The 25,401-nt window shown below is 55.7% G+C and overlaps 1 protein-coding gene across 4 annotated transcripts in view; it reads right to left on the reverse strand.

Moving 5' to 3' along the window:
• Zfyve28 (zinc finger FYVE-type containing 28) overlaps positions 1–25,401 on the reverse strand; it is a 90,255-nt gene that overhangs the window by 3,327 nt on the left and 61,527 nt on the right. For 3 of the 4 annotated variants that reach the window (XM_070021700.1, XM_070021698.1, XM_070021701.1), the window contains exons 7-10: positions 19,625–19,726; positions 17,476–18,714; positions 3,094–3,248; positions 2,495–2,611 (exon numbers count right to left, since the gene is read on the reverse strand). In XM_070021700.1, the coding sequence (XP_069877801.1) occupies positions 2,495–2,611; positions 3,094–3,248; positions 17,476–18,714; positions 19,625–19,726 (1,613 nt within the window). The remainder of the gene's footprint in view (positions 1–2,494; positions 2,612–3,093; positions 3,249–17,475; positions 18,715–19,624; positions 19,727–25,401) is intronic. The other variant, XM_070021699.1, reaches the window with a different exon arrangement.

Below are 25,401 nucleotides of genomic sequence, written 5' to 3' on the forward strand. Positions count from 1 at the left end.
TCCTCCCCTGACAGCGTCCTCCCTGGGAGCACTCCTCCCCTGACAGCGTCCTGCCTGGGAGCACTCCTCCCTTGACAGCGTCCTCCCTGGGAGCACTCCTCCCCTGACAGCGTCCTGCCTGGGAGCACTCCTCCCCTGACAGCGTCCTCCCTGGAGCACTCCTCCCCTGACAGCGTCCTGCCTGGGAGCACTCCTCCCCTGGGAGCGTCCTGCCTGGAGCACTCCTCCCCTGACAGCGTCCTGCCTGGGAGCACTCCTCCCCTGACAGCGTCCTGCCTGGAGCACTCCTCCCCTGACAGCGTCCTGCCTGGGAGCACTCCTCCCCTGACAGCGTCCTCCCTGGAGCACTCCTCCCCTGACAGCGTCCTCCCTGGGAGCACTCCTCCCCTGACAGCGTCCTGCCTGGGAGCACTCCTCCCCTGGGAGCGTCCTCCCTGGGAGCACTCCTCCCCTGACAGCGTCCTCCCTGGGAGCACCCCTCCCCTGACAGCATCCTGCCTGGGAGCACTCCTCCCCTGACAGCGTCCTCCCTGGGAGCACTCCTCCCCTGACAGCGTCCTCCCTGGGAGCACTCCTCCCCCGGGAGCGTCCTGCCTGGAGCACTCCTCCCCTGACAGCGTCCTCCCTGGGAGCACTCCTCCCCCGGGAGCGTCCTGCCTGGGAGCACTCCTCCCCCAGAGCGTCCTGCCTGGGAGCACTCCTCCCCTGACAGCGTCCTCCCTGGGAGCACTCCTCCCCTGACAGCGTCCTCCCTGGAGCACTCCTCCCCTGACAGTGTCCTGCCTGGGAGCACTCCTCCCCCAGAGCGTCCTCCCTGGGAGCACTCCTCCCCTGACAGCGTCCTGCCTGGAGCACTTCTCCCCTGACAGCGTCCTGCCTGGGAGCACTCCTCCCCTGACAGCGTCCTGCCTGGAGCACTCCTCCCCTGACAGCGTCCTGCCTGGAGCACTCCTCCCCTGACAGCGTCCTCCCTGGGAGCACTCCTCCCCTGACAGCGTCCTCCCTGGAGCACTCCTCCCCTGACAGTGTCCTGCCTGGGAGCACTCCTCCCCCAGAGCGTCCTCCCTGGGAGCACTCCTCCCCTGACAGCGTCCTCCCTGGGAGCACTCCTCCCCTGACAGCGTCCTGCCTGGAGCACTCCTCCCCTGACAGCGTCCTCCCTGGGAGCACTCCTCCCCAGAGCGTCCTGCCTGGAGCACTCCTCCCCCAGAGCGTCCTGCCTGGGAGCACTCCTCCCCTGACAGCGTCCTCCCTGGGAGCACTCCTCCCCTGACAGCGTCCTCCCTGGAGCACTCCTCCCCTGACAGTGTCCTGCCTGGGAGCACTCCTCCCCCAGAGCGTCCTCCCTGGGAGCACTCCTCCCCTGACAGCGTCCTGCCTGGAGCACTTCTCCCCTGACAGCGTCCTGCCTGGGAGCACTCCTCCCCTGACAGCGTCCTGCCTGGAGCACTCCTCCCCTGACAGCGTCCTGCCTGGAGCACTCCTCCCCTGACAGCGTCCTCCCTGGGAGCACTCCTCCCCTGACAGCGTCCTCCCTGGGAGCACTCCTCCCCCAGAGCGTCCTGCCTGGGAGCACTCCTCCCCCAGAGCGTCCTGCCTGGGAGCACTCCTCCCCTGACAGCGTCCTCCCTGGGAGCACTCCTCCCCTGACAGCGTCCTGCCTGGGAGCACTCCTCCCCTGACAGCGTCCTGCCTGGGAGCACTCCTCCCCCAGAGCGTCCTGCCTGGGAGCACGGAGCGTCCGGCCTGGCAGCTCACAGTCCTGTTTGAGAGCGAGTACCCATTTTGGATGTTCCTGATCTATGACTTCCAGGTGGCAAAGCTAGTCAGTACAGAGGCTCCTCGGGACCGTCCTGCTGGGCTGGGCTTCTAGAAATGATGCACTATGCCAGGTATCCAGGTATCCAGACACCCCTCAGCAGAAGCCCTGAGCTGCGTCTCAGCTCAGCAAGGAGCAGGGAGCAGGGGTCCGAACACCTCCTCCCTGCACCTGACCAGCCCGCATCAGACACCTTCTTCCTTGCCAGACACTGGCAGTGCCTACGCGGCCTGCTGGAGCACGGAGGTGTGCCCTGTGTGACAGTGTGATGCGTGTGCCTTCCATGTGTGCCATGCCACACAGAGGCAGCCCGCAGGCCGCGGGGGACACTGCCCCTGCTCATGGGAGGTGGGCCCTCACCCCTCGCTCTGGCTGGCCTGTGAAGGCACTGACAGATGGCCAGAGGTGGCATGGTGGCACATCTGGTCTAGTTTTTAAGAGGGAGGGCAGGTCTCCCCCGCATCTGTCTGCGGTAAGACCTCCAGACCCCGCCGGGGACTGGAGCAGGGTCACCGCCGGCAGCATGGCAGGGTCCCCAGTGGACAGCCTGGCACGTTTGGTCATGCCAGTCCGGTGGTGAGCGGTTGGCTCGCTCAGGCACTGCCCGTTCCCCTGGCTGGGAGGTGTGAGTGTTCAGTGTCCCTTCCTGGGAGCTTGTCCTGGGCGGCCACTCACCCTTCTTTAGCTTGTCCTTGTCATCTGCCTCTGGCTTGGTGGCCATGACCTCAAACAGCGTTTTGAGAATACTTCTCAGGTCACTGGCATAGTTCGTCTGCAGCTGGTCAGCCACACCTGAGGGGCAGGACAGAAGGAAGGACAGGGAAGGCTGGCCTCAGTGGAGGCCAGTGCCACGGGCTAGGTGGGGCTCAGCAGGCCCCGGCCCCTGGGGCGGTAGGGAGGGGGAGGGGGAGAGTGCTTCCCGCAAGGCCGCACCACACCACAGCTCCCAGTTATGTCGACTGCTCAGCCAGGGACCGGCGAGAGCCGCCCCCAGCTGGGCCCCGTGAAGGCCCCAGCCACCATCACAGGGGCGGGGCATCTAGACATGCCCAGAGCCACAGTGTGGACCACACGTGCGGGGGCCCCAGGGGCGCCCCAAGCCGCTCCTCTCCCCGCACAGGCCTCCCTCATCCTTTCTGGTGGGCAGGGCTGGCCTGAGGGATGGCTCTGCCCACAGCCCCACAGCGGGACCCTGACGTCCGCGCTGCCCACCGCACGCACGGCCAGGGAGGCCGGCCCCGCGGCTCCCAGGCCCCACCCGGCCCACCGCACACCTGAAATGCAGACAAACAGGCGGTGGATGAGGTCCTGGCTGCCGTGGAACCTGGACCGGATCTTCTCTCTGGAGGCGGCGGGGGTCACAGGCATGGCGTCCTGGCCGCCCTCCAGCCCCGTCTTGTCTGAGGAGCAGGAGCTGGGGGTGGAGCTGCTGCAGAGAAGGGGAGGCAGGGTGGGTGGGGGCAGTGCCGGGGGCTGAGGGAGCCCAGGGGTCAGCCGGGCGGGCGGAGGGACAGACAGACGGATGAGGCAACAACCTCCCCACTACCGCCCTCCTCGAGAGGGCTTGCACATGGCATCCGTGTGAAAAAAAATCCATGTGATCCAAGTGAGCCCCTGGAGAACCAGGCAGTCGGGCAGGCCGGTGCCCGACCTCATCCGGACCACGATGGCTACGCCCTGGGAGTAAGCCCTTCCGGACCCTTCCGGTGAGTCTCCTAAGCTCACGCCACTCCCCTTGTGTCCTTGTCCAGCGCTGTCTCCTGGTGTGCTCTTGGCTGCCACACCCTCTGAGGAGGGCTCAACGTGGCCCAGACCCTCTGAGTACACCTGCGCTGAGTACACCGTGACCAAGCAAAGGGCAAAACCACTCTGCAGTCCTCAACCCAACCACCAGTGTCCTTAGAAGACACAGAACTAGAGTCGGGGCACTATCCCTGAGCTTTTGTGCTTAAGGCTAGTGCTTTACCGTTTTGAGCCACAGTGTCATTCCAGCTTTTGGGTAGTTAATTGGAGATAAGAGTCTCATGTCTCAACAGATGTTGGCAGGGATGTGGCCAAAAGGGAACACTACGACACTGCTGGTGGAAATATAAACCACTCTGGAAAGCAATATGGAGATTCCTCAAAAGACTAACATGGAGCTCCCCTATGATCCAGCAATCCCACTCCTGGGCATTTACCCAAACGATCACAAGCAACACCACACTGAAGCTACCAACATAACTATGTTTATTGAAGACGAACATCATCTAAGATCTGGAACCAACCCAGATACCCCTCAGTAGATTAATAGACCAAGAAAATGTGGTAGATATACACAATGGAATTCTGTGCTTCCATCAGAATGACATCACCCATTTGTAAGGAAATGGAAAGACAAAAAAAATTAAGTGAAGTAAGCCAGACCTAAAAACACATAGGCCCCATGGTTTCCCTCATTTGTAGTAATTAGTATATGTCTAGAATAGTCCTAGCAGAGGATCACAATAGCTCAATAGCTATGTACATATGAGCATATAAAATGATTCTAATCAAAATGAACTCTAAAATATGGAAATGAGTTTATTTATTTTTTGTCGGTCGTGGGGCTTGAACTCTTGGCTTGGGCGCTGTCCCTCAGCTCTTCAGCTCAAGGCTAGCGCTCTACCACTGGAGCTACAGCGCCACTTCTGGCTTTTTCTGCTTATGTGGTGCTGAGGATATCAAACCCAAGGCCTCATGCATGCAAGGCAAGCGCTCTACCACTGAGCCACCTTCCCAGCCCTTTATTTCCTATTCTAACTGCTGTTTTGTGTATGCAATTTTTTGTCCATCTACAAATGTTCATTACAATTCTTAACATTTCCCCCTGAGGCCTACTCTGGCCCTACCCTTTTGGGGGTACTGGCCACCGGCCGTTTGTCCAGCTGGTGGTTTTCCTCAAGCGCTGGCTCTGCGTTGGAGGAAGGTGCATATGTAGAGACCAGGAAGCTGCCCCTTGCTGGCGGGGCACACACGGGCGCAGCCTCCGTGCAGGAAGTGCTCTGGTGCCATCCCTGCCCACTCCGCCATTCCTGCGGCCCCGGGCCTCCCGTGGCTCTGGGGCAGCCTCCAGAAGAAACTGGAAAGGAGCCGAAGCCTGCACGCCCCGGCGGGGATCCGGGGACCTGACTGCCGTCAGCCCCGCGTGTGGAGGGGCAGGCACCACTGCGGCCGGGACACCTCCTCCCACAAGCTTAGAACCATCCGGAAACACAAAGACAAGATACAAGGAGCACTTCAGGGTGCCACGTGGTGCTGCACGGGAGAGGCTGGGTGGGGAGAGGCCCTGGAGCCCTGTGGGCTCCTTCCTTTATTGGAGGAGGGGGCGCCGGGACTCATCACTCTGACCTAAAGCGATGGATGTTCTCTAGAACGTCCCTAGAACGTTCCCTAGAAATGAGGGGGGGGGGGCATGGGAGCCTGGCGTGCAAGGCCATGGAACCCAGAGTTGTGCAGGGCCCGAGCGAGGATCTACACCCCACCCCGCACACCTGGACCCCGTTTCCAGCAGAGGTGCGGCCCTCACGGCCCCGTCCTGGGAGCTGAGGGGGGCCGTCAGCTTCCATTGCATCACCACCAGCATCAGTAGACGGCCTCGCCACAAGCACTGACGACAGACGAGCAGAGACCTCCTCCCGTGGCGTGGCTCACCCAGCCCAGAGACGGAAGACACCAAGGGCCCAGGGAGGAAACAAATCGTGGCGGAATATCACTCCGCTCTCTCAAGGAATAAGACTTAGAGACCTGCTGCAGTCTGGCTGAGCCTTGGAGCATGCTGAGCAGGGCAAGCCAGACCTAGGGTGAATTCCTGCAGAATCCCACTGCGTGAGGTCCCTGGAGCAGGCAGCCAGCAAAGACAGCAGTGGAGGGGCCGAGGGGGTGGGCACAGTGTGGGAAGATGAGCGCGCTCTGGGGTGACGGCACAGGGGCTATGCACAGATGGATCATGTGCATGTGACATCACGGTGCCACCAGCTGGGAACCAAGAGCGTGAACATGGAAGCCAGGCGCCAGGCGCTCAGCCTACAACCTTAGCTCCCTGGAGGCTGCGTTCTGAGACTGTAGTTCAGAGCCAGCTAGGTCAGAAAAAGCCCACAAGACTCCATCTCCCATTAAGCAGCAAAAAGTAGGGTGGGAGACATGGCAGAGCTGTGAGCAGGAAGCTGAACAGATGTTTAAGGCTCAAACCCTGGTACTGACAAAAATAGAGAGATATCAAACTAACTGTGTGTGTGAGTGTGTGTGTGTGCATGCATGTGGGAGTACATGCTGGTCCTGGGGCGTGAACTTGGCCCAGGTGCTGTGTCTTAGTTTTTTTGATCAAGACAGGCACTTTACCACTTGAGCTATAACTCCACCTCTGGCTTTTTGGCCGTTAAAAGAGTTTCACAAGCTGGGTGCTGGTGGCTCATGCCTGTAATCCTAGCTACTCAGAAGTCTGAGATCTGAGGATGGAGGTTCAAAGCCAACCCGGGCAGGAAAGTCTGTGAGACTCTTATCTCCAATAAACCACTAGAAAACTGGAAGTGGCGCTGTGACTCAAGTGGTAGAGCGCTCGCCATGAGCTGAAGAGCTGAGGGACAGTGCTCAGGCCCAGAGTTCAAGCCCCACAACTGACAAAAAAAAAAAAACAAAAAAACAAAAAAAGAAGTTTCACAGAACCTCCCTGCTCAGGCTGGCTCTGAACTGAGGTCTCAGGTCCTGACCCTCCTGAGTAGTTAGGATAACAGGCATAAGCCAGTGGCACCTGACCAATTGATAATTATTTTGTGTTTTATATCTATATCTATCTATCTATCTATCTATCTATCTATCTATCTATCTATCTATCTATCTATCTATCTATCTATCTATCTATCTAATCTATCTATCTATATATGTTTTGGCAGAATAAATGTTCTTCTTTGGTGATACTGAGGTTGGAACTCAGGGTTTCGAGCATGCTTAGCAGGTACTCTACATTCCTCCCCTCCTCATGAAATTTTAGAGGAAAATAGCCATCAGGGGAGAGGACAGAGACAAAGGGGCCAAGATGAGTGTGGAAGAGATGGCTGGACTGGCGCGCCATTCAGGCTGCAACAACATCCACGTGCTGAAATCCATTCGCAAGTGTACCCACCACCATCCGCCCAGTCCATCCAGGGCCTCCCGCAGCTTCCACATGCTCTGTGGCCACGCCCACCACTCTGCCCACGGAAGTTCGAATCGCTACAGAACACCATTGTCTGGTAGAGAGATAGAGGGGACTTGGTCACATCAGTCGCAAAGGTCTGGGTCAAGCCCATGCCCAGGTGCAGCCAGGTGAGGCTGCAGCGCTGCGCGAAGGTGCCAAAGCTCTTCTCTGACGGCCCAGGGAGGAGAATGTCTGGCTTCACTGTAGAAGTGGGTAAAGCTACAAGTTGAGCTTCTGGAAGGTTGGGAGCCCAGGGCATAGCTTCATTCAGCAGCCTGATACAGCAGACAAGCACATTTTACTCAAAAGCTTAACTCCAGTCACCTTTTCAAAAGACCATAGCAAGTCGGGTGCTGTGGCCTAGAATCCCAGCTTCTCAGGAGACTGAGATAGGATGGCTTCAAAGCCATCTTGGGCAGGAAAGTCTGAGAGACTCTTATCTCCACTAACTACCAAAACAAACAAACAAAAAGCCCAAAGTGGAGCTGTGACTCAAGCGGAGTAAAATACTAGGCTCAGAGTTCAAGCCTTAGGACTGGCAGGCACACACACACCCAGACGAATGTGGCTCAGCAAAGAATGTAGTAACCGAGTATACAGATAGAAAAAGGCCTTCACTCCCTTGAGCTTCTCAGTCCGTGAAGCAAGAATGAACACCAACAGGAAAACCGACAGTACTGCAAGCTGTTCTGGCTACGCCATCATGGATTCATCTGAATCCCCAAATCCACTGCAAGGCCTGAGTACCAGGAAGGAGATGCTGCGGGCTTGTCTGGGCGCGTCTTGCTGTGGGAAACGTGAGCACACAGACCTCTGCACAACCATGTCCACCCAGCCCGTTAGCTCCACCCCGACGCAGGTAATGGGGGCTGACCCGTTACAGTCATCCATCCATTTGTCTGTCATCCTTCAGAACCCATCAGCCACCTTCCACCACCCACCCAGCCACCCTCCCTCCATCCATCCATCATCCAACCTACCCATCTATCCATCGATTCATCTAGCCACCCCCCACCCACCCTTCATCCATATCCATCTCTCCATCCATCTCCCATCCACATCCATCCTTCCATCCGTCCGTCCAGGCACTCACCCATCCCATCCACTTGTCCTAAAAATGTATACTAGGAACCATGCTTATGGTAGAGTGACGACAGGGCATGCTCTTCTTTTCCCTGAGGGTGGCAGGCCTGGGGTCCTGGGAGGACTTCCTGAGGACGGCCCGGGCAAAGGCCTCACGGCAGTCCCCGACTGCAGGGGCCCACCCCGGCAATGCTGGGAAGACCAGCCGGAGGAAGGCGGAAGCTGGGGGAGGTTTTCACAGGACCATGGCCACAGCTGGAGGTGTGGAGGGGCCCGTGACAGACCCTCCCAGGAGCTGCCCCAAACCTCCAGCCTCAGGCCTCAGAGCAGCAGGAGGAGGAGCACGCCCTGAGGCACCGGTGTCCAGCGCTGCCCGTCAGCACCACAGCTCCGGTGGGCAGCAGGGCCTTGGTGCCATGGGGTGAACTGGTGCCTTCCCGCTTCCTTCCTCCTGGCCACACATGGTCTTTCTCCCTGGAAATCTCAACATACGACCCTCACCCTCAGGAATGACATCTCCTCATGACAGCTCCTGATGCCCGCGGGCAAGCAGGGGGCAGCAGGAGACCCAGGTTCTTCCCGTCCGACGTACCTCCTCAGACGAGGTTCTGTCCAAGTGAGAAAGTGAGGCACGAAGCCGGTGCTGGAGGCTCACACCAAAACCCCAGCTACTCAGGAGGCTGAGATCTGAGAGCGCGGTTCAAAGCCAGCACGAAGACTCCCATCTCCCAGAGAGACTCCTATCGCCAATTAACCACTCAAAAGCTGGAAGTGGAGCTGTGGCTCAAAGTGGTAGAGAAGTAGCTTTGAGCATGAAGAGCTCAGGGACGGCACCCAGGCCCTGAGTTCAAGAACCATAACCAATAACCAGAAGGAAGGAAGAAGGGAGAGAGGGAGGGAGGGAAGGAAGGGAGGGAGGGTGGGAGGGAGGGAGGGAAAAAGGGAGGAAGGAAGGGAGGAAGGAGCAGGCAGGGACCAGAAGAGAAGGTACGAATCCAGGAAATGAGTGGTCTGGGAGGACAGGAACCTAAGGCAGAGGTCTCCAGCTGGCGTCCTCGGGGGAGCCTCTGGCTCGGGTCGGGTGGCCCTGAGTGCCAGGCACATCTTGGTGCCTTCTCTGAGTGCCCACCAGCGTCCCTGCTCCTTTACTCCTGGGGCAGCAGGTGTGGACCTGGCCCCGGGGGACCAGCGCTGGCCAGGAGGCGGCCCAGGGCCTGGCTCAGGGGCTCGGAGCCCACTTCCAACCACAGCTCTGGACTGGATGCTGGACAGCGCTGCTGGGAGGCCAGGCCCGCGTGCCTGCGCCGCCCCCGTGGCTCCCTGGCACGGGCAGAGCCGCCCCGGGCCTCAGAGCAGCTCAGCACAGGCCACTGGCAGACGCCGCCCGCCCTGCGGCGGGAATGGCTCCCACGAGCTTCAGCTCCCACCAAGCAACACGCAGACCTGAGCGGAGAACCCTTCACATGGTCAGGAAATGCCCTCCGCTGCCCTAAGGCTCAGTGTCCCTGGCAAATCCCCGTGCTCCCTCTCCTTCCTCTCCTTCAGCCTGGCTCCCTGTCGCCACCAGATATCCTGTGGCCCCAGGGTCTTAGCCCGGACGTGAGGCAGCCCAGCACGCCTTTTCCTGGCACTTCCTTTGGTCCTATTGCCATCCTTGAGCCATGGTGGCAGACAGATTGGACCCAGGCCCGGCTCTCTTCCCGCCCCACCCCTGCGCGGCGGCCTCCCTGGTCCTCACATACCTGCGGCACCCCACGGGAGAACGTGGCAGCCCCTGCTGGCCTCGGGCAGCGCCGCATCCCCGCCCGGAGGGGCCCCGCCCCGCGCTCAGTGCTGATGGTGTCTGCCGAACGCAGCGGCTCGGCCAGGGAGTGGCACACGCAGGCCCTGCGTTCCGAGAGACAGCTGCACTGGGCAGCGCTGATGGGGCTTAGGGAAAGACAGCAGCTGTGTCTGCTGTGGAGCCTGCAGAAGCCTCAGCCCCCCCACGCCCAGGGAGGCGCGCAGAGGATGGGGCTCCACTTGAGCACTGCCCCGAACCGGATGCCCGTGCACCGGCAGGGCTCCGCCACCCGGGCAGAGCTGGCCTGGCGGCAGAGGAGCTGGACACCCAGCTGGTGGAGCGGGAGGAGCATCTCCTGCGAAGTGGTTCTACTAGGGTGATCTCGGAAGGAGGGCAGAGTGGTCAGAAGCCCAGTGTCCAGCCCAAGTGAGCAGATGTGACCCCAAGATGAGAGGCTCCCGACAAACCCCCAGAATCGGTGACCCGCAAAGGGTCTGCAGAAGCACCCAGTGGAAGGGTCTGGAATTATCCCAGATTAGTGTGGTTGGTGTCCTGCTGAGAGGCAGGAGAGCCACCACAAGCTGGGGAGGGGGAGTGGCTGGGCCACAGCCAGGGCAGCCGGGGAAGGGGCCCCTCGGACCGCCCGCCCACACCCTGCCCTCCACCACTGGGACCCAACAGATTCCTGGGGCACTCAGCTTCTTGCTGGCGGGGTATCTTGTCACTATGGCCCCAGGACACAACAGTAAAGGCCGAATCTAATGCAATCCTGAGACCACTTTTACCTGCTGGGCGGCCTGCTGCTTCCCTACCCACAGAACGGGCAGGAAACAGCCTGGTGACAGCACACTCAGATCCTAGACCCTGCCTGCCTCTGGCTGGTGCACAGCAGCCTCAGGAGTGTGGACAGGGGGCCCTGGCGGAGAGTGGAAACAGCCCAACATAATATAGCATGCTTGAAGTGTTCAAAAATATTCAAAAGAATAGTAACATCCCACGTTAACTGTGGCATACGCTGTCCAAGGACATCCCAGCCTGCAATCAACGCTTACACATCTGGGCACAGTCCTTTGCAGAGCGTTGTTTGCTGCTGCTTCTTCCACGAGCTGAGCCTTGTACGGCACAGTGGTGGCTGTGATCTGTCTCCTGGGTGGGCTGCACACTCCCAGTGCTCTGTGTGGATGGCGAGGAGCAGAGGAAGGGAGCTCCAGGGCTGTCAGGGGAATGTGTGTTCCTGCTTGGCTGCCTGGGGGCCTTTGGAAAACCCAGCTGGCCAGGCCACAAACTGCCCCCGGGGTGTCTGCGGCCAGGGCAGAGAGCCTGCACCACCTCAGCCTTGGGCTGGAAGCTGGGGCGTGGAGCTGAGGGTCGCCCTTCCTCCCCCGAAATTCCATGCGTGAATGAATGCACATGGGCACTATGCCAGGCATGGTCGTGAGGTTGTGTGCACAAATACACGTGAGCGTGCGCTCAGCCACCGAGGCGTGTGCACAAGGACAGGAGGGCAGATGCGTACAGACCTGACAGTGCATATTTGTGGTAGTGCTTCTGTGTGCATGTGAGCACTTGTGTGATCGCATGCTCCAACCTGGATGGGCCCGCTGCACCCCCTCTGCATCCTGACCCTGAGACCCGGAATCTCTCCCAGGGTCCAGTGTCTACACCACAGAAGGCAGCTGCAAACAGGCCTGACTTCCAGACCACTGAGGTCTGACTCGAGCAGCTTCCACAAAGTGGGTCTCTTCCCAGCGCTTTCCAAACTCATTTCTGCAGCCTGTCACGTAAGAGCACCAGCAGTGTAAGATAGAATTCAGTAGCCTAGGGCCTGCACATCCCTTTAAGCATGAGTCACACTGTGCTTTAAATTTAAATACGATCGTTTAGAAACGAAACCCCGGTGCATGCTAGGGGCCAAGGAGCCACCGCGGTGGGCGAACGCTGAAATGATCAGGCCCAGCCTGAGCCGCCCCAGAGGCCCAGGGAAGGACAGGGTCCAGTCACGATAAGGTGTCGTTGGGCAGCTGCAGCGGTTGGAGAGGGTCCAACACTTGGCAGCAGGAAGTGCTGCCCCCGGGAGAGGCCTGCACGTTGGGAGGGCTGGACATGGAAAGCCAATGGCTTCTGCATGACGGGGGTGAGGGCATTTGAGAGCGGGCACCAGAGCTGTGGGGCAGCCTAGGTCTCTGCGCCTGTCACGATTTGTTCCACAGACAGGGGATGCCGTGGAACCGCGGTGGGCATTGCAGTCAGATGGTCCTGGGTTCAAGTGCTGGTACTACACGTGAGCTTGGTCGAATCGGGTGTCCTCTATTTTTTTCTTCTCAGTCTTGCCAAGTGCAGATAATTCGTGGACAGAAGTGTGACTCGACTCTGCTCAGCGCTCTGGTATGCTGTGGCACCCACGGGACTGCACCGTCAGGAACTATAGTCAAGACCCAACAGGCAAAGTAACAATATTTTTTGCCAGTCCTGAGGCTTGAACTCAGGGCCTGGGCACTGTCCCTGAGCTTCTTTTGCCCAAGGCTAGCACTCTACCACTTGAGCCACAGTGCCACTTCCTGCTTTTTCTGTTTATGATATAATGAGGAATCAAACCTAGGGCTTGGTGCATGCTGGGCAAGCACTCTACCACTGAGCCACATTACCATGGATTATTCTAGATTGGTAAAATGAGGCCAGGCAAAACAAGCTTTGAATAAAATGTGTTTTCCCCTAAAAGGTTCACTTGAAAAGACAGGGAGGAAGCCAGTAGAAAGCAGAGAACAAAGGATGGGGGGCCTGGGGCACGCGTGGCTGCCCTCCGCTCTGGGCCTCGCTCCCGGCTCCAACACAGCTGCCACGGGACCCGCGTCTGTCCCGTGGCAGGGGCAGCCTGGCCGTTCTACCCGAACAGAATCCTGCCACGGCTCCCCTCCTCTGAAGCACTCAGCGGCTGTACGGCACGCAGGACAAAGCCCCCAAGAGCAGGATCTGCGCCGTTCGCCTGAGGCCCCATGCCACACACCGCAGGGCCACAGGCGGCGCTGGGCAGGGGCCATGCTCCGATCAGGACAGACACCTGATGGCCCCTGCTGTGCGTGCAGTGCCAGCAACCAGCACCCCGGGCTTGTTCAGCCCAGGCAGATGCCAGACTCTTGGCTCTTCCCCTAGGACTGGGTGACAGCCACATCCCATCTCCAGGACCACATGAACATCACTGACACCAGCCGAGCCTCCGACTTCTCTCCGTGTTTCAGTGGACTTCCTGCTGTGTGCAGCTGCCTTGTCCATCTGCCTGACACACACCTTTGGCCACGCCTGTCTGGTTCCTTGTTGGGCACAGACGCCGGCTCTGCGCTCCGGGACATTGACACGCAGAAAGGAGGGAGGAGAGGAGGCCCCCATGCAGGTGCTGCCTTGAATGGGGTGCATTCTCTCTGCAGCTCTGGTTCTGGCTCCCTCCAGCTCAGTGCTATAGGGCCCCAGGGTGCTGTCCAAGGTCCTGGAGCAAAGACATGGTGGCCCTGGCTACCAGGACCTGATGCTGGCACTTCCTCACAGCCCTCATGACACATTCCCCGGAGGGCTTCCTGGAAGACAGGACATCTCCTGAGCACCCTGGACACGACCCACGACCAGCACGGGACTGCAATCACAGGACCCTGAACACAGCCCACGACCAGCACGGGACTGCGATCACAGGATCCTGAACACAGCCCACGACCAGCACGGGACTGCGATCACAGGACCCTGAACAAAGCCCACGACCAGCACGGGACTGCGATCACAGGACCCTGAACAAAGCCCACACCCAGCACGGGACTGCGATCACAGGACCCTGAACACAGCTCACGACCAGCAAAGGACTGCGATCACAGGACCCTGAACAAAGCCCACGACCAGCACGGAACTACGATCACAGGACCCTGAACACAGCCCACGACCAGCACGGGACTGCGATCACAGGACCCTGAACACAGCCCACGACCAGCACGGGACTGCGATCACAGGACCCTGAACACAGCCCACGACCAGCACGGGACTGCGATCACAGGACCCTGAACACAGCCCACGACCAGCAAAGGACTGCGATCACAGGACCCTGAACAAAGCCCACAACCAGCACGGGACTGCGATCACAGGACCCTGAACACAGCCCACAACCAGCACGGGACTGCGATCACAGGACCCTGAACACAGCCCACGACCAGCACGGGACTGCGATCACAGGACCCTGAACAAAGCCCACGACCAGCAAAGGACTGCGATCACAGGACCCTGTACTCAGCCCACGACCAGCACGGGACTGCGATCACAGGACCCTGAACACAGCCCACAACCAGCACGGGACTGCGATCACAGGACCCTGTACACAGCCCATGACCAGCACGGGACTGCGATCACAGGACCCTGTACACAGCCCACGACCAGCAAAGGACTGCGATCACAGGACCCTGAACAAAGCCCACAACCAGCACGGGACTGCGATCACAGGACCCTGAACACAGCCCACAACCAGCACGGGACTGCGATCACAGGACCCTGAACACAGCCCACGACCAGCAAAGGACTGCGATCACAGGACCCTGAACAAAGCCCACAACCAGCACGGGACTGCGATCACAGGACCCTGAACACAGCCCACAACCAGCACGGGACTGCGATCACAGGACCCTGAACACAGCCCACGACCAGCAAAGGACTGCGATCACAGGACCCTGAACAAAGCCCATGACCAGCAAAGGACTGCGATCACAGGACCCTGTACACAGCCCACGACCATCACGGGACTGCGATCACAGGACCCTGAACACAGCCCACGACCAGCACGGGACTGCGATCACAGGACCCTGAACAAAGCCCACGACCAGCACGGGACTGCGATCACAGGACCCTGAACACAGCCCACGACCAGCAAAGGACTGCGATCACAGGACCCTGAACAAAGCCCACAACCAGCAAAGGACTGCGATCACAGGACCCTGAACACAGCCCATGACCAGCACGGGACTGCGATCACAGGACCCTGTACACAGCCCATGACCAGCAAAGGACTGCGATCACAGGACCCTAAACAAAGCCCACGACCAGCAGGGGACTGCGATCACAGGACCCTGAACACAGCCCACGACCAGCAAAGGACTGCGATCACAGGACCCTGAACACAGCCCACGACCAGCAAAGGACTGCGATCACAGGACCCTGAACACAGCCCACGACCAGCACGGGACTGCGATCACAGGACCCTGAACAAAGCCCACGACCAGCACGGGACTGCGATCACAGGACCCTGAACACAGCCCACAACCAGCAAAGGACTGCGATCACAGGACCCTGAACATAGCCCATGACCAGCACAGGACTACGATCACAGGACCCTGAACACAGCCCATGACCAGCATCAGCTGGCAGTGTGTGTGGCCCAGCCACACCAGCTCTACCTGGCTGTAACAAAAGCGACAACACCTCCGGAAAGAAGCTGGGGCGGGGGTGAGGAAGTGGGGGAGGAGCACCTGGAGCAGCAGTAACTTGCTCATCAGCGGGAGTGTGTGCAGCTGTGTCCATTTCCCTTTGCTTAGACTCCTAAAAATGGAAGAACGGCCAGGCATGGTGATTCATGCCTGTAATTCTACCTACTTCAGGGACTGAGATCAGGACCAGGGTTTGAGGCTAACCTGGGCAAAAAGTCTGTGAGATCAAAGCTCTACCAATAAAGTCTGTGAGATCAAAGCTCTACCAATAAAGTCTGGTTGAATGGTTCAGGCCTGTCATCTCAGCTATGACAGGACGCACACTCACGTGCATGTACATGCACGCACATGCACACGCGTGCGTGCACACACACACGTACAAGTGGAATTGAATTTCAAATACATGCCTCATGCCTATAATCCTCGCTACTCAGGAGGCTGAGATCTGAGGATCACTGTTCAAAGCCAGCCCAGGCTTTGTGAGACTCTTATCTCCAATAAGCCACTGTGGCTCAAGTGGGAGAGTGCTTGCCTTGAGCTGACGAGCTGAGGGACAGTGTCCAGGCCCTGAGTTCAAGCCCCATGACTGACACACACAAAAAAATGAGAAGCAAAAGAGGCCAGTGGCGTGGCTCAAGAGAGACAGAGAACCTACTAAGCAAGTGCAGTAATACCAAAAGTATGGAAAACTGAACAATAAAAACTCTGGACCCTGTTTCCTTTAGCAGCAGGAGAGAATAAAATCTCCTCCAACAGGCTTCTCTGGGCGTATCTTCTTTTGTAGATTTGGCTGGAAACCATGCAAATATTTTATATAAAGTTACATTAAGTATAAACAGCAGTTTCTATATATCTCATGCAAAGTTAACCTGCTAGGAGTAAAATTGCTGGCAGAACTTCAGAGAGAGGAACAATTTGGAGTCAACAAAGCAACTGGGTGTGTACTCTAGAGATTATGCCCTAAAGACAGGAAAAAAGTGTAGACAACCATCCTTGAGTGCACATACAGGGCAGCCAGCTTGGAAAGTGCTTTGGCAGCTCCTTAACTGTTTAAACATGGTCGCCATTGATCTACGTGTCCACAGAAAACCCGCACCTAGCCGCACAGCGGCACCACGACCGCAGGGCGCTCCTCAGCCGGTGCCCAGAGACACAGGGTGCCTGTCTGTACCATGGCGTCACTCAGCCACAGACTGGAAGCTTCTGAGGTGGACAGCCACGTGGATGACCCTGAACACACTGTGCTGGGCAGAAGAAGCTGGACGCAAAGGGCCATATCTCCTATGGTTCGTTCGCCAAGCCCACCGCGGCAAACCCTCCGAGGTGGAACACAGCCTAGAGGTCACCAGGGGCTGGGAAGGAGGCCGGGGCCGGGGCCGGGGATATGCTTTGGGGGCACGTTGCTGCGCAAGTGGCTACAGCTGACCCCAGGCGCCATGGCCCAGCCTGACTGGGCAGCAGAGGCCCGAGAGCCCCGGAGGGCTCCTCCCGCACTGTGGGAGGACACTGGCGACACACTGCCTGCTGGAGTCCCAGAAGCCCCCTCCTCGCACCATCCCACGGCCCAGCCCGCAGGGCCCTGCTCTGGGCTCCAGGCTGAGCCCTTCCTCCGCCTGTCTCAGCGGAGCCTGTGAAGTGAGGGTCCAGGAAAGGGGCCTCTCACCCGGAGGACGCCTTGACCCTGAGTGTGGACACTGGCTAGACCCAAGGTTGAAGACAAAACAGGCCATGATGCTGCCACCGGAGCAGCTTGCTGGTCTGCCTTGTGGAGGACAGGCCCAGGCGGGGGGACTGGGGAAGGAGACAGCCTCAGGCAGGGGTATGGTCCTGAGGGCCCTTCTCCCTACCCTGCTACCACCCACTGTCCTGACTCCAGGGAGCATGCGGGGGCCCTGGTGGGAGGGAGATCTACAGACGCCTTTGGAGAGGTGGTCAGACAAAGCCTGGGCTCCTGGGAGCACTCCTGAGAACCTTCTAGAGGGACATACAGAGTCCCATCATGGCCCCCGGGAACCACACCCACCACCAGGGGCCTGTGTCCCTCCCTTCAGCACGCAGGTGGCTGGCAAGGGTCAGTGGGCAGCACGCTCCATGGGTCCTGGGTCTAAGGCAGGCCCGGCCACGGGCCTGGGCAGACCGTGCTTACCTGCAGCCTGCTGGGTGAGGTGGCCGGGCCTGGGCTGTGTCTCCTCCCTCTGGAGGCCCGGGGCTCCCCTCTGGGGCCTCGGGCCCCTTCAGCTGGCTCGTGGCCGGGCCCTCTTCTCTGTGCCCGGGGGCCGCAGCCCCCTGGGGCCCTGAGGCATGTGTGAGGCACTTGGTGGGGGCAGGACCTTCACATTCCCGCCCGTCAGAGGCATCTTCCGCGGGCTGGGGAGGTGTGGGGGCTGGCGGGGTGTCATCCAGTCTCTCGGGACGCTTGTCGCCAGCCTTGGCTAAGCCGGTGGTGGGGTGAGGGGCGTCCAGGAGGCCCCGCAGGGGCTCCACCGCGTCCTCCCGGCCGCCCGGGCAGCTCCGGCAGCACACGCAGGAGTGGAGGAGGCAGCTGGAGGCCGCGTGGGCCCCCTCGGCCTCGGCCCGGGGCTCCGGCGGGGAGGCGGCGTGGCCGGGGACTTCCTGGGGGGCAGTGGCGGGGCCCGGCGCAGCGGGAGACTTGGGGTTGAAGATGACGGTGGCGGAGAGCTTCATGCCACCCGTGCGGTGGGCGATCAGCTCGGCCGTCTCGGCGTCCTCGGTGCTGGCCTCCCAGCCGTCCAGGGAGGGCTGCGAGTCCAGGCAGCTGCAGGAGGAGGCGCCCGCCAGGCCGGCCACCCGCTTCTCGCCGTCCTCCTCGTTATTGTTGTTGCACCAGTCCTCCGTCTTTCCCGCCGTGGGGGCGTTGGCCCCCGCCCCGCCGCGGGGCCCGCTATCCTGGGCGCCGGCTGGGGGGCCGTCTGCCCACTCAAATGGGTCACCCGGGGCCTCCGCCACCTCCACATCGTCCATGAAGAACACCCTCTCCTCCTCGAAGCTGCCTGCCTTCAGCGGCGCTCTGCCGGGAGACCCCTCCCCGCGGGGGCTGCCCTCGGCCCCCAGCTTGCGGGCCGGGGACTGGCAGGCGCTGGGCGGCGACAGCAGAGAGGACATGGCGTCGCCCGCCCTGTGGACCATCCGGCTGAGCTCCTCCAGCTCCTGGTCGTCGTACTGCATGGAGCAGGCTAGTTCGGCCTCCGGGTCTTTGGCCTTGGCTGAGAGCAGCTCTTCGGCGGGGAGGGGCGTTGGAAAGGCGGGTGCCAGGGCGGTGGGTGGCTGGGCATCCGCCTGCATTGGGAGCTCCGCATCCTGGGAGACGCAGAGGCTCCGCTCCAGCCTGTGCAGCTCCTCTTCCGTCAGCGCCTGGAGTAAATCCCTACAGTCAAGACAGAGACATGGTGAGGGTCCCAAAGACCACGCCGGCCTCCCTGGCCAGGAGTGGACACAGCCCCCTGCCGGCAGCAGTGGCGGCAGCAGGAACGCACCCAGGGCACGGGTGTCCGCACTGCTCAGCACCCAATGTGCGTCCACTACACCAGGGTCTCCGGGGTCCTCCCTGACTCAGGGCCAGATGACAGCCTTCTGAAGACCATTTCTCCTTCCTCCTCCCCTCCCTCCTTGCATTGTTCTTGTTTATTCGTGGTTAAGTAGTTGCAAAAAGGATTTCAAGTTCAGGAGTCAGGTTACGAGTACAATGTATCTTGTCCAATACCAGCTGTTCCATCTTTCCCCATCCCATCCCTACCTCAAGTTGCACAAATTTTTACATAGTAGACGCTGAATATAATGACATTTGCTCACCCTTCCTCCCTCCTTTCCCATGCCCTCCTTGTTTCCGCTTCCTGGTATTCACTTAACAAACAGTCCATTAGTTGTTCAGAGTAGTTCACCGTTGGACCTCCCCTAATTTCTTTGTGTGTCCGTGCATATCACCTGTATCTGCTATCATGTATGTTTGTACTTTATATGTAACTTCCACATATGAGAGTAAACAGGTGCCCTTAGTCCCTCTAAGCCTAGCTTACCTCACTTAACATGATTTGTTCTAGGCCTCTCCATTTCCCTGCAAATGACATATTATTCTGATAGATGAGGAAAATCCCATGGGGTGTAGGTACCACATTTTCTCGGTCCGCTCATCTGCTGGAAGGCATCTGGGCTGTTTTTACAACGTGCCACTGTGAATGGTGGAGGGGGCTGAACTTGAGCACCGGCACGGCCCTCCCAGCGCGGCTCCCCCTCACCCCCGCAGCCCCGCGCCACCCTCCCCGACGCTCAGCCCTCACCTTATTTTCCGCAGCAGCGTGTGGAAAGGCCGGAACAGCTCAGACATGTCCTCCACCTTGCGGTCCAGGTTCAGGGGCCCGTCTGCATAGACCACGAGGCCGCTGCGTTTGAGACACGGGAGCCGGTGTGGTCAGACCCGTGGCCCCTGCGTGGGTCCCAGAACCCCACCTCCAAGTGGTACCCACTAGGGTGTGCTGCAGCCTCACCCTTCACCTCCAGGACTTAATCAAATATGTTTACAGAGAAAGCAACTGGAGCCACCACCCAGCCTAGAGCACCTTTTGAAGTGGATTAGGGAGTCATAAGATAGTCCTAAGAATGTAACTGTAGCCAACACTGGTGGCTCACGCCTGTCATCCTAGCTACTCAGGAGGCTGAGATCTGAGGATCACGGCTCAAAGCCAGCCCGGGCAGGAAAGTCTGTGAGACTTATCTCCAATTAACCACCAGAAAACCGGAAGTGGCACTGTGGCTCAAGTAGTAGAGCGCTCGCCTTGAGCTGAAGAGCTGAGGGACAGCGCCCAGGCCCAGAGTTCAAGCCCCATGACCAACCAAAAAAAAAAAAAAAAAAAGAGTGTAATTGTACATATCAGTGCTGCAATCAGAGAAATTAGCATGGGGATCTGGTCCTCAGATCTTCCTCACTGACATGGGAACAGAGCTGTGGAGGCTCGTGACAGTGAGGTCTGAGAGGATTCCAAACCCTGGCCCGGGTCGGAGAACTGGGATGAGAGCCAGAGCCTCCCCTGCGGTACCGTCACTGCAGTGGGAAAAGCATCACACTGCCCAGACACCCACAAAGCCCCCAGAGCTGTTCCCCGGGCAGGGAGGCTGGCTTTCCCCTCCCCCGCATGCCCTCCGGCTCAGCACCCGCTGATGGCCCTGAGAATCGCTCTGGCCATCACCACAGAGAGGCTGGCCCCAGCCACCCCACCATGCCCGGCTGCTCTGCTTCACCCCAGGACCCTGCCCTGGGTGCTTCCCAGAGCTTCGCCCCGGGACCCCCTAGGTGCTTCCCGCTGGGTCTCTAGGAAGCAGACGGCAGGGTCTCGGTGTGTCTGAGGGGCTCGGGGAAGTCCATCTGTCCCTGGATTCTGTTTTGTTTTGTTTTACTGGAGAACAGCGGAGGACCACATAGCCTCATCCACAAGGATCAAATAAACATAATTTAGGCCACAAATTCGCAAGATAGGGCCTTAACTTTTTTTTTTAATTGTAAAGACACTATACAGAGAGTTAGTTACATGAGTGAGGTATTGAGTACACTTCCTCTTGAACATTGTTACCCCCTCCATTGTTTTCCCCCTACCATCCCCCCCCCTTCCCCAAGGTTCTTTTTTTTTTTTTTAATTGTGATTAAGTGATTACATAATTTCCGGAATTTCACAGTATTGTGGAATAATGATGTTCATTTAAAGTCACAAGTTCATTCTAACTTTCCTGGAGCAAATTGTCTATCACAGTCTGTAACATATAACGGTGTTCACATGTTATATACCATATATGTGATCAGCAGCATGGGGATATTTAGTAGTGGTTCAACCAGATGAGTGGGAGTTCTTTGTTTCTTAAGCCGTTAGTTTTGTCATATCGCCTAACATTTTGGATTTAGCATCCACTTATCAGGGAGACCATGTACCGTTTGTCTCTTCTTTCTTGGCTTACCTCGCTCAACATGATTCCTTCTAGCTCCATCCATTTCCCTGCAAATGCCATTATTTTGTCATTTCTAATGGCTGCATATTCCATTGTGTATAGATAGACAACTTTTGGATCCATTCATCTGTGGTGGGGCATCTAGGTTGTTTCCATATCCTAGCTATTGCGAACAGTGCTGCAATAAACATGGAGGTGCACGTGTCCTTGTATATTGGTTCCTGTTGTTCAGGGTAGATGCCTAGAAGTGGTATGACTGGGTCGTAAGGGAGGTCAATCTTTAGCTTTCTAAGGACCCTCCAGACTGCTTTCCAAAGTGGTTGTATGAGTGTACATTCCCACCAGCAGTGTAATAGGGTTCCTCTTTTTCAACATCCCCTCCAGCATTTGTCGTTGGCTGATTTGTGGATGTGGGACATTCTGACTGGGGTAAGGTGGTATCTCAGGGTTGTCTTTATTTGCATTTCCTTCACCACCAGGGATGATGAACATTTCCTCATGTGTTTCTTTGCCATTTTTATTTCTTCATTTGAGAAGTCCCTCTTTAGTTCCCTTGCTCATTTAGTAATTGGTTTGTTAGGTTTGGGAGGGATTAGTTTCTTGAACTCCCTGTATATACAGGATGTTAACCCCTTGTCTGATACATTGCTGGTAAATATTTTTTCCCAATTAGTTGGTTGTCTTTCTAGCTTAGTTGCGATAGATTTAGGTGTGCAGAAGCTTTTTATTTTAAGGTAGTCCCATTTGTCGAGTCTCTCTCCAACTTGTTGTGACCCTGGGACTTTGTTCAGGAAGTTCCTTCCTGTGCCTATTAGTTCAAGTGTCTCTCCTACTCTGTCCTGCAGTAGTTTCAGAGATTCAGGTTTAATGTTAAGGTCTTTAATCCATTTTGAGTTGATGTTGGTGCATGGTGATAGGCTGAGGTCCACTTTTAGTTTTCTGCATGTGGCTGCCCAGTTTTCCCAGCACCAGCTGTTGAAGAGGCTGTGTTTCTTCCATTGTATGTCTTTGGCTCCTTTATCGAATATCAGCTGGCTGTAGGCTTGTGGATTTATTTCTGGGTCTTCTATTCTGTTCCACTGGTCTTCGGGTCTGTTTTTGTGCCAGTACCATGCTGTCTTTGTTATTATAGCTCTGTAGTAGAGTTTGAAGTTCGGCATGGATAGCCCTCCCATATTGTCTTTATCCCCTAGAATTGTTTTGGCTATTCTAGGTCTTTTGTTGTTCCATATGAATTTTTGGACTGTTTTCTGTATTTCAGTGATGTATGTCATTGGGATTTTAATAAGAATTGCATTGAATTTGTATATTAGTTTTGGAAGTATTACCATCTTTACTATATTAAGTCGGCCTATCCAGGAGCATGGGATGTCTTTCCATTTCCTAGTGTCTTCTGCAATTACTTTCTTTAACTTTTTATAGTTCTCATTAAATAGTTCTTTTACATCTTTGGTTAGGTTAATTCCTAAATATTTTATTTTTCGGGAGGTTATTGTGAATGGGGTTGCTCCCTTTATTTCCCTCTCTTCTTGTACATTGTCAGTGTACAGGAAGGCAACTGATTTTTGTGGGTTTATTTTGTATCCTGCTATTTTGCCGAAGTGATTTATGATTTCTAAGAGTTTGGGGATGGACTTTTTGGGATCGTGAAGGTATAGTATCATGTCGTCTGCAAAAAGGGATAGCTTAACTTCTTCTTTCCCTATGCGGATCCCTTTAATGTCTTTTTCTTGCCTTATTGCCCTGGCTGAGGGTTCCAGGACTATATTGAAGAGGAGTGGAGACAGTGGGCATCCTTGCCTTGTTCCTGATTTTAGGAGAATTGGTTGTAGCTTTTCCCCATTAAGTATAATATTGGCTATTGGTCTGTCATAAACGGCTTTTATTGTTTTTAGAAATGTTCCTTCTATTCCTATTTTCTCCAGAGCTTTTAGCATGAATGAATGTTGAATTTTATCAAAGGCCTTTTCTGCATCTGTAGCGATAATCATGTGATTCTTGACCTTGGCTCTGTTGATATGTTGGATTACATTTATTAACTTACGTATGTTAAACCATCCCTGTGTCTCTGGGATGAAGCCTACCTGGTCATAATGTATAATTTTTTTAATGTGTTTCTGGATTCTGTTAGCTAGAATCTTGTTAAGTATCTTTGCATCTGTGTTCATCAAGGAAATTGGCCTGTAATTCTCCTTTTTGGTTGGGTCTTTGCCTGGTTTGGGGATGAGTGTGATATTGGCTTCGTAGAATGAGTTTGGGATAGCTCCCTCCTTCTCTGTTTCTCTGAAGAGCTTGAGGAGTATGGGTATTAGTTCTTGTTTAAAGGTCTTATAAAATTCTGCTGTAAATCCATCTGGTCCTGGGCTTTTTTTTGTTGGAAGACTTTTGATAGCTTCCTGTATCTCATTATAGGATATTGGCTTATTTAATTGGTTAACTTCTTCTTTGCTTAGTTTGGGCAATTTGTATTTCTCTAAAAATGCATCCATTTCTGCCAGATTTTCTTCCTTTTGAGAGTATAGCTTTTGAAAGTAGTCTGTCAGAATTGTTTGGATATCTTGGGTACGTGTTGTGATGTTTCCCGTGGCATCCCTAATCCTATTAATATGGGCTTCCTCTCTTCTTTTTTTAATTAATCTAGCCAATGGGCCATCAATTTTGTTTATTTTTTCAAAGAACCAGCTTTTTGTTTGGTTTATTTTGGTTATGGTTTTCTGATTTTCTAATTGGTTAATCTCTGCTCTTAATTTGGTTATCTGGCTTCGTCTAGTAACTTTAGGTCCCATTTTTTCTTGTTTTTCCAGCTGCTTTAATTGCAACATGAGATTATTTACTTGGTCTGTCTCCATTCTCTTGATGTGGGCACTGAGGGCAATAAATTTGCCCCTCAGGACTGCTTTTGCTGTGTCCCACAAGTTTCTTTGTGAGGTGTTTTCATTTTCATTGAGTTATAGGAAATGCTTTATTTCTTCTCTGATCTCTTCTGTTATCCAGGCATTGTTAAGGAGTGTGCTGTTCAATTTCCATGTATTAGAGAAATTTCTGCGGTATGCTTTGTTATTGAGAGCTATCTTGATTCCACTGTGGTCAGATAGGATACAGGGGATTATGTCGATCCCTTTGTATTTGCTTAAGTTCCTTGCATGAACTATGATATGGTCTATTTTGGAGAAAGTTCCATGAGCTGCTGAGAAGAATGTGTACTGTGTTGTTTCAGGGTGAAATACTCGGTAGATGTCAGTTAATTCCACTTGAAGTATGGCCTCACTTAATTCGGTAGCTTCTTTGCCAATCCTCTGGTTGGTAGACCTGTCCTTTGCTGAGAGTGGTGTGTTAAAGTCTCCTAGTATTATCGTATTGGGATCTATTTTATTCTGTAAGTTTGAGAGCATTTGTTTAACGTATCTGGGTGCACCAATATTTGGGGCATATAAGTTGATGATGGTTATATCCTCCTCTTGGATTGTTCCCTGTATTAAAATGTAGTGTCCGTCCTTGTCTTTCTGTATTGATTTTAATGAAAAGTTTATTTTGTCAGATATCAGGATAGCTACACCTGCTTTCTTACTGGGGGCATTTGATTGGTAGATCCTTTTCCATCCCTTCACTCTGAGTTTGTTTGTATGTTTGGCTGAGAGGTGGGTCTCCTGAAGGCAACAGATGGATGGGTTTTGTTTTCTGATCCAGTCCTCAGTTCGTTTTCTTTTAATTGGAGAATTCAGCCCATTTATATTAAGAGAAAGTATAGAGAGATGCATTGTTGTCCCTGCCATTCCATTTTCCTAAGTTTTTCTTCTTTCCTTTCCTCCTGTGCTTGCTCAGTTAGACTTTGAGTAACGCCTGTTTGGGGCAGGTCCCAGTTCCTGGTTGCTTTCTTCAGGTTGTGTCCCCCCTCTTAGAATTCTTTGTAATGCTGGCTTAATGTTTATGTATTCATTTAGTTTTTCTTTGCTATTAAAAGTTTTCAGTTCTCCATCGAATGTGAATGCTAGCTTTGCCGGATTTATCAGTCTGGGTTGGCAGTTATTGGCTTTCAGGGCTCGTATGGTGCTTTCCCAGGCTTTTCTTGCATTCATTGTTTGTGTGGAGAGATCTGCAGTGATTCTATTTTTTTTCCCGT

Source organism: Dipodomys merriami, unplaced genomic scaffold (assembly GCF_024711535.1).
Source record: "Dipodomys merriami isolate MVZ:Mamm:240054 unplaced genomic scaffold, mDipMer1.0.p SCAF_143, whole genome shotgun sequence".
Classification (NCBI taxonomy): Eukaryota; Metazoa; Chordata; class Mammalia; order Rodentia; family Heteromyidae; genus Dipodomys; species Dipodomys merriami.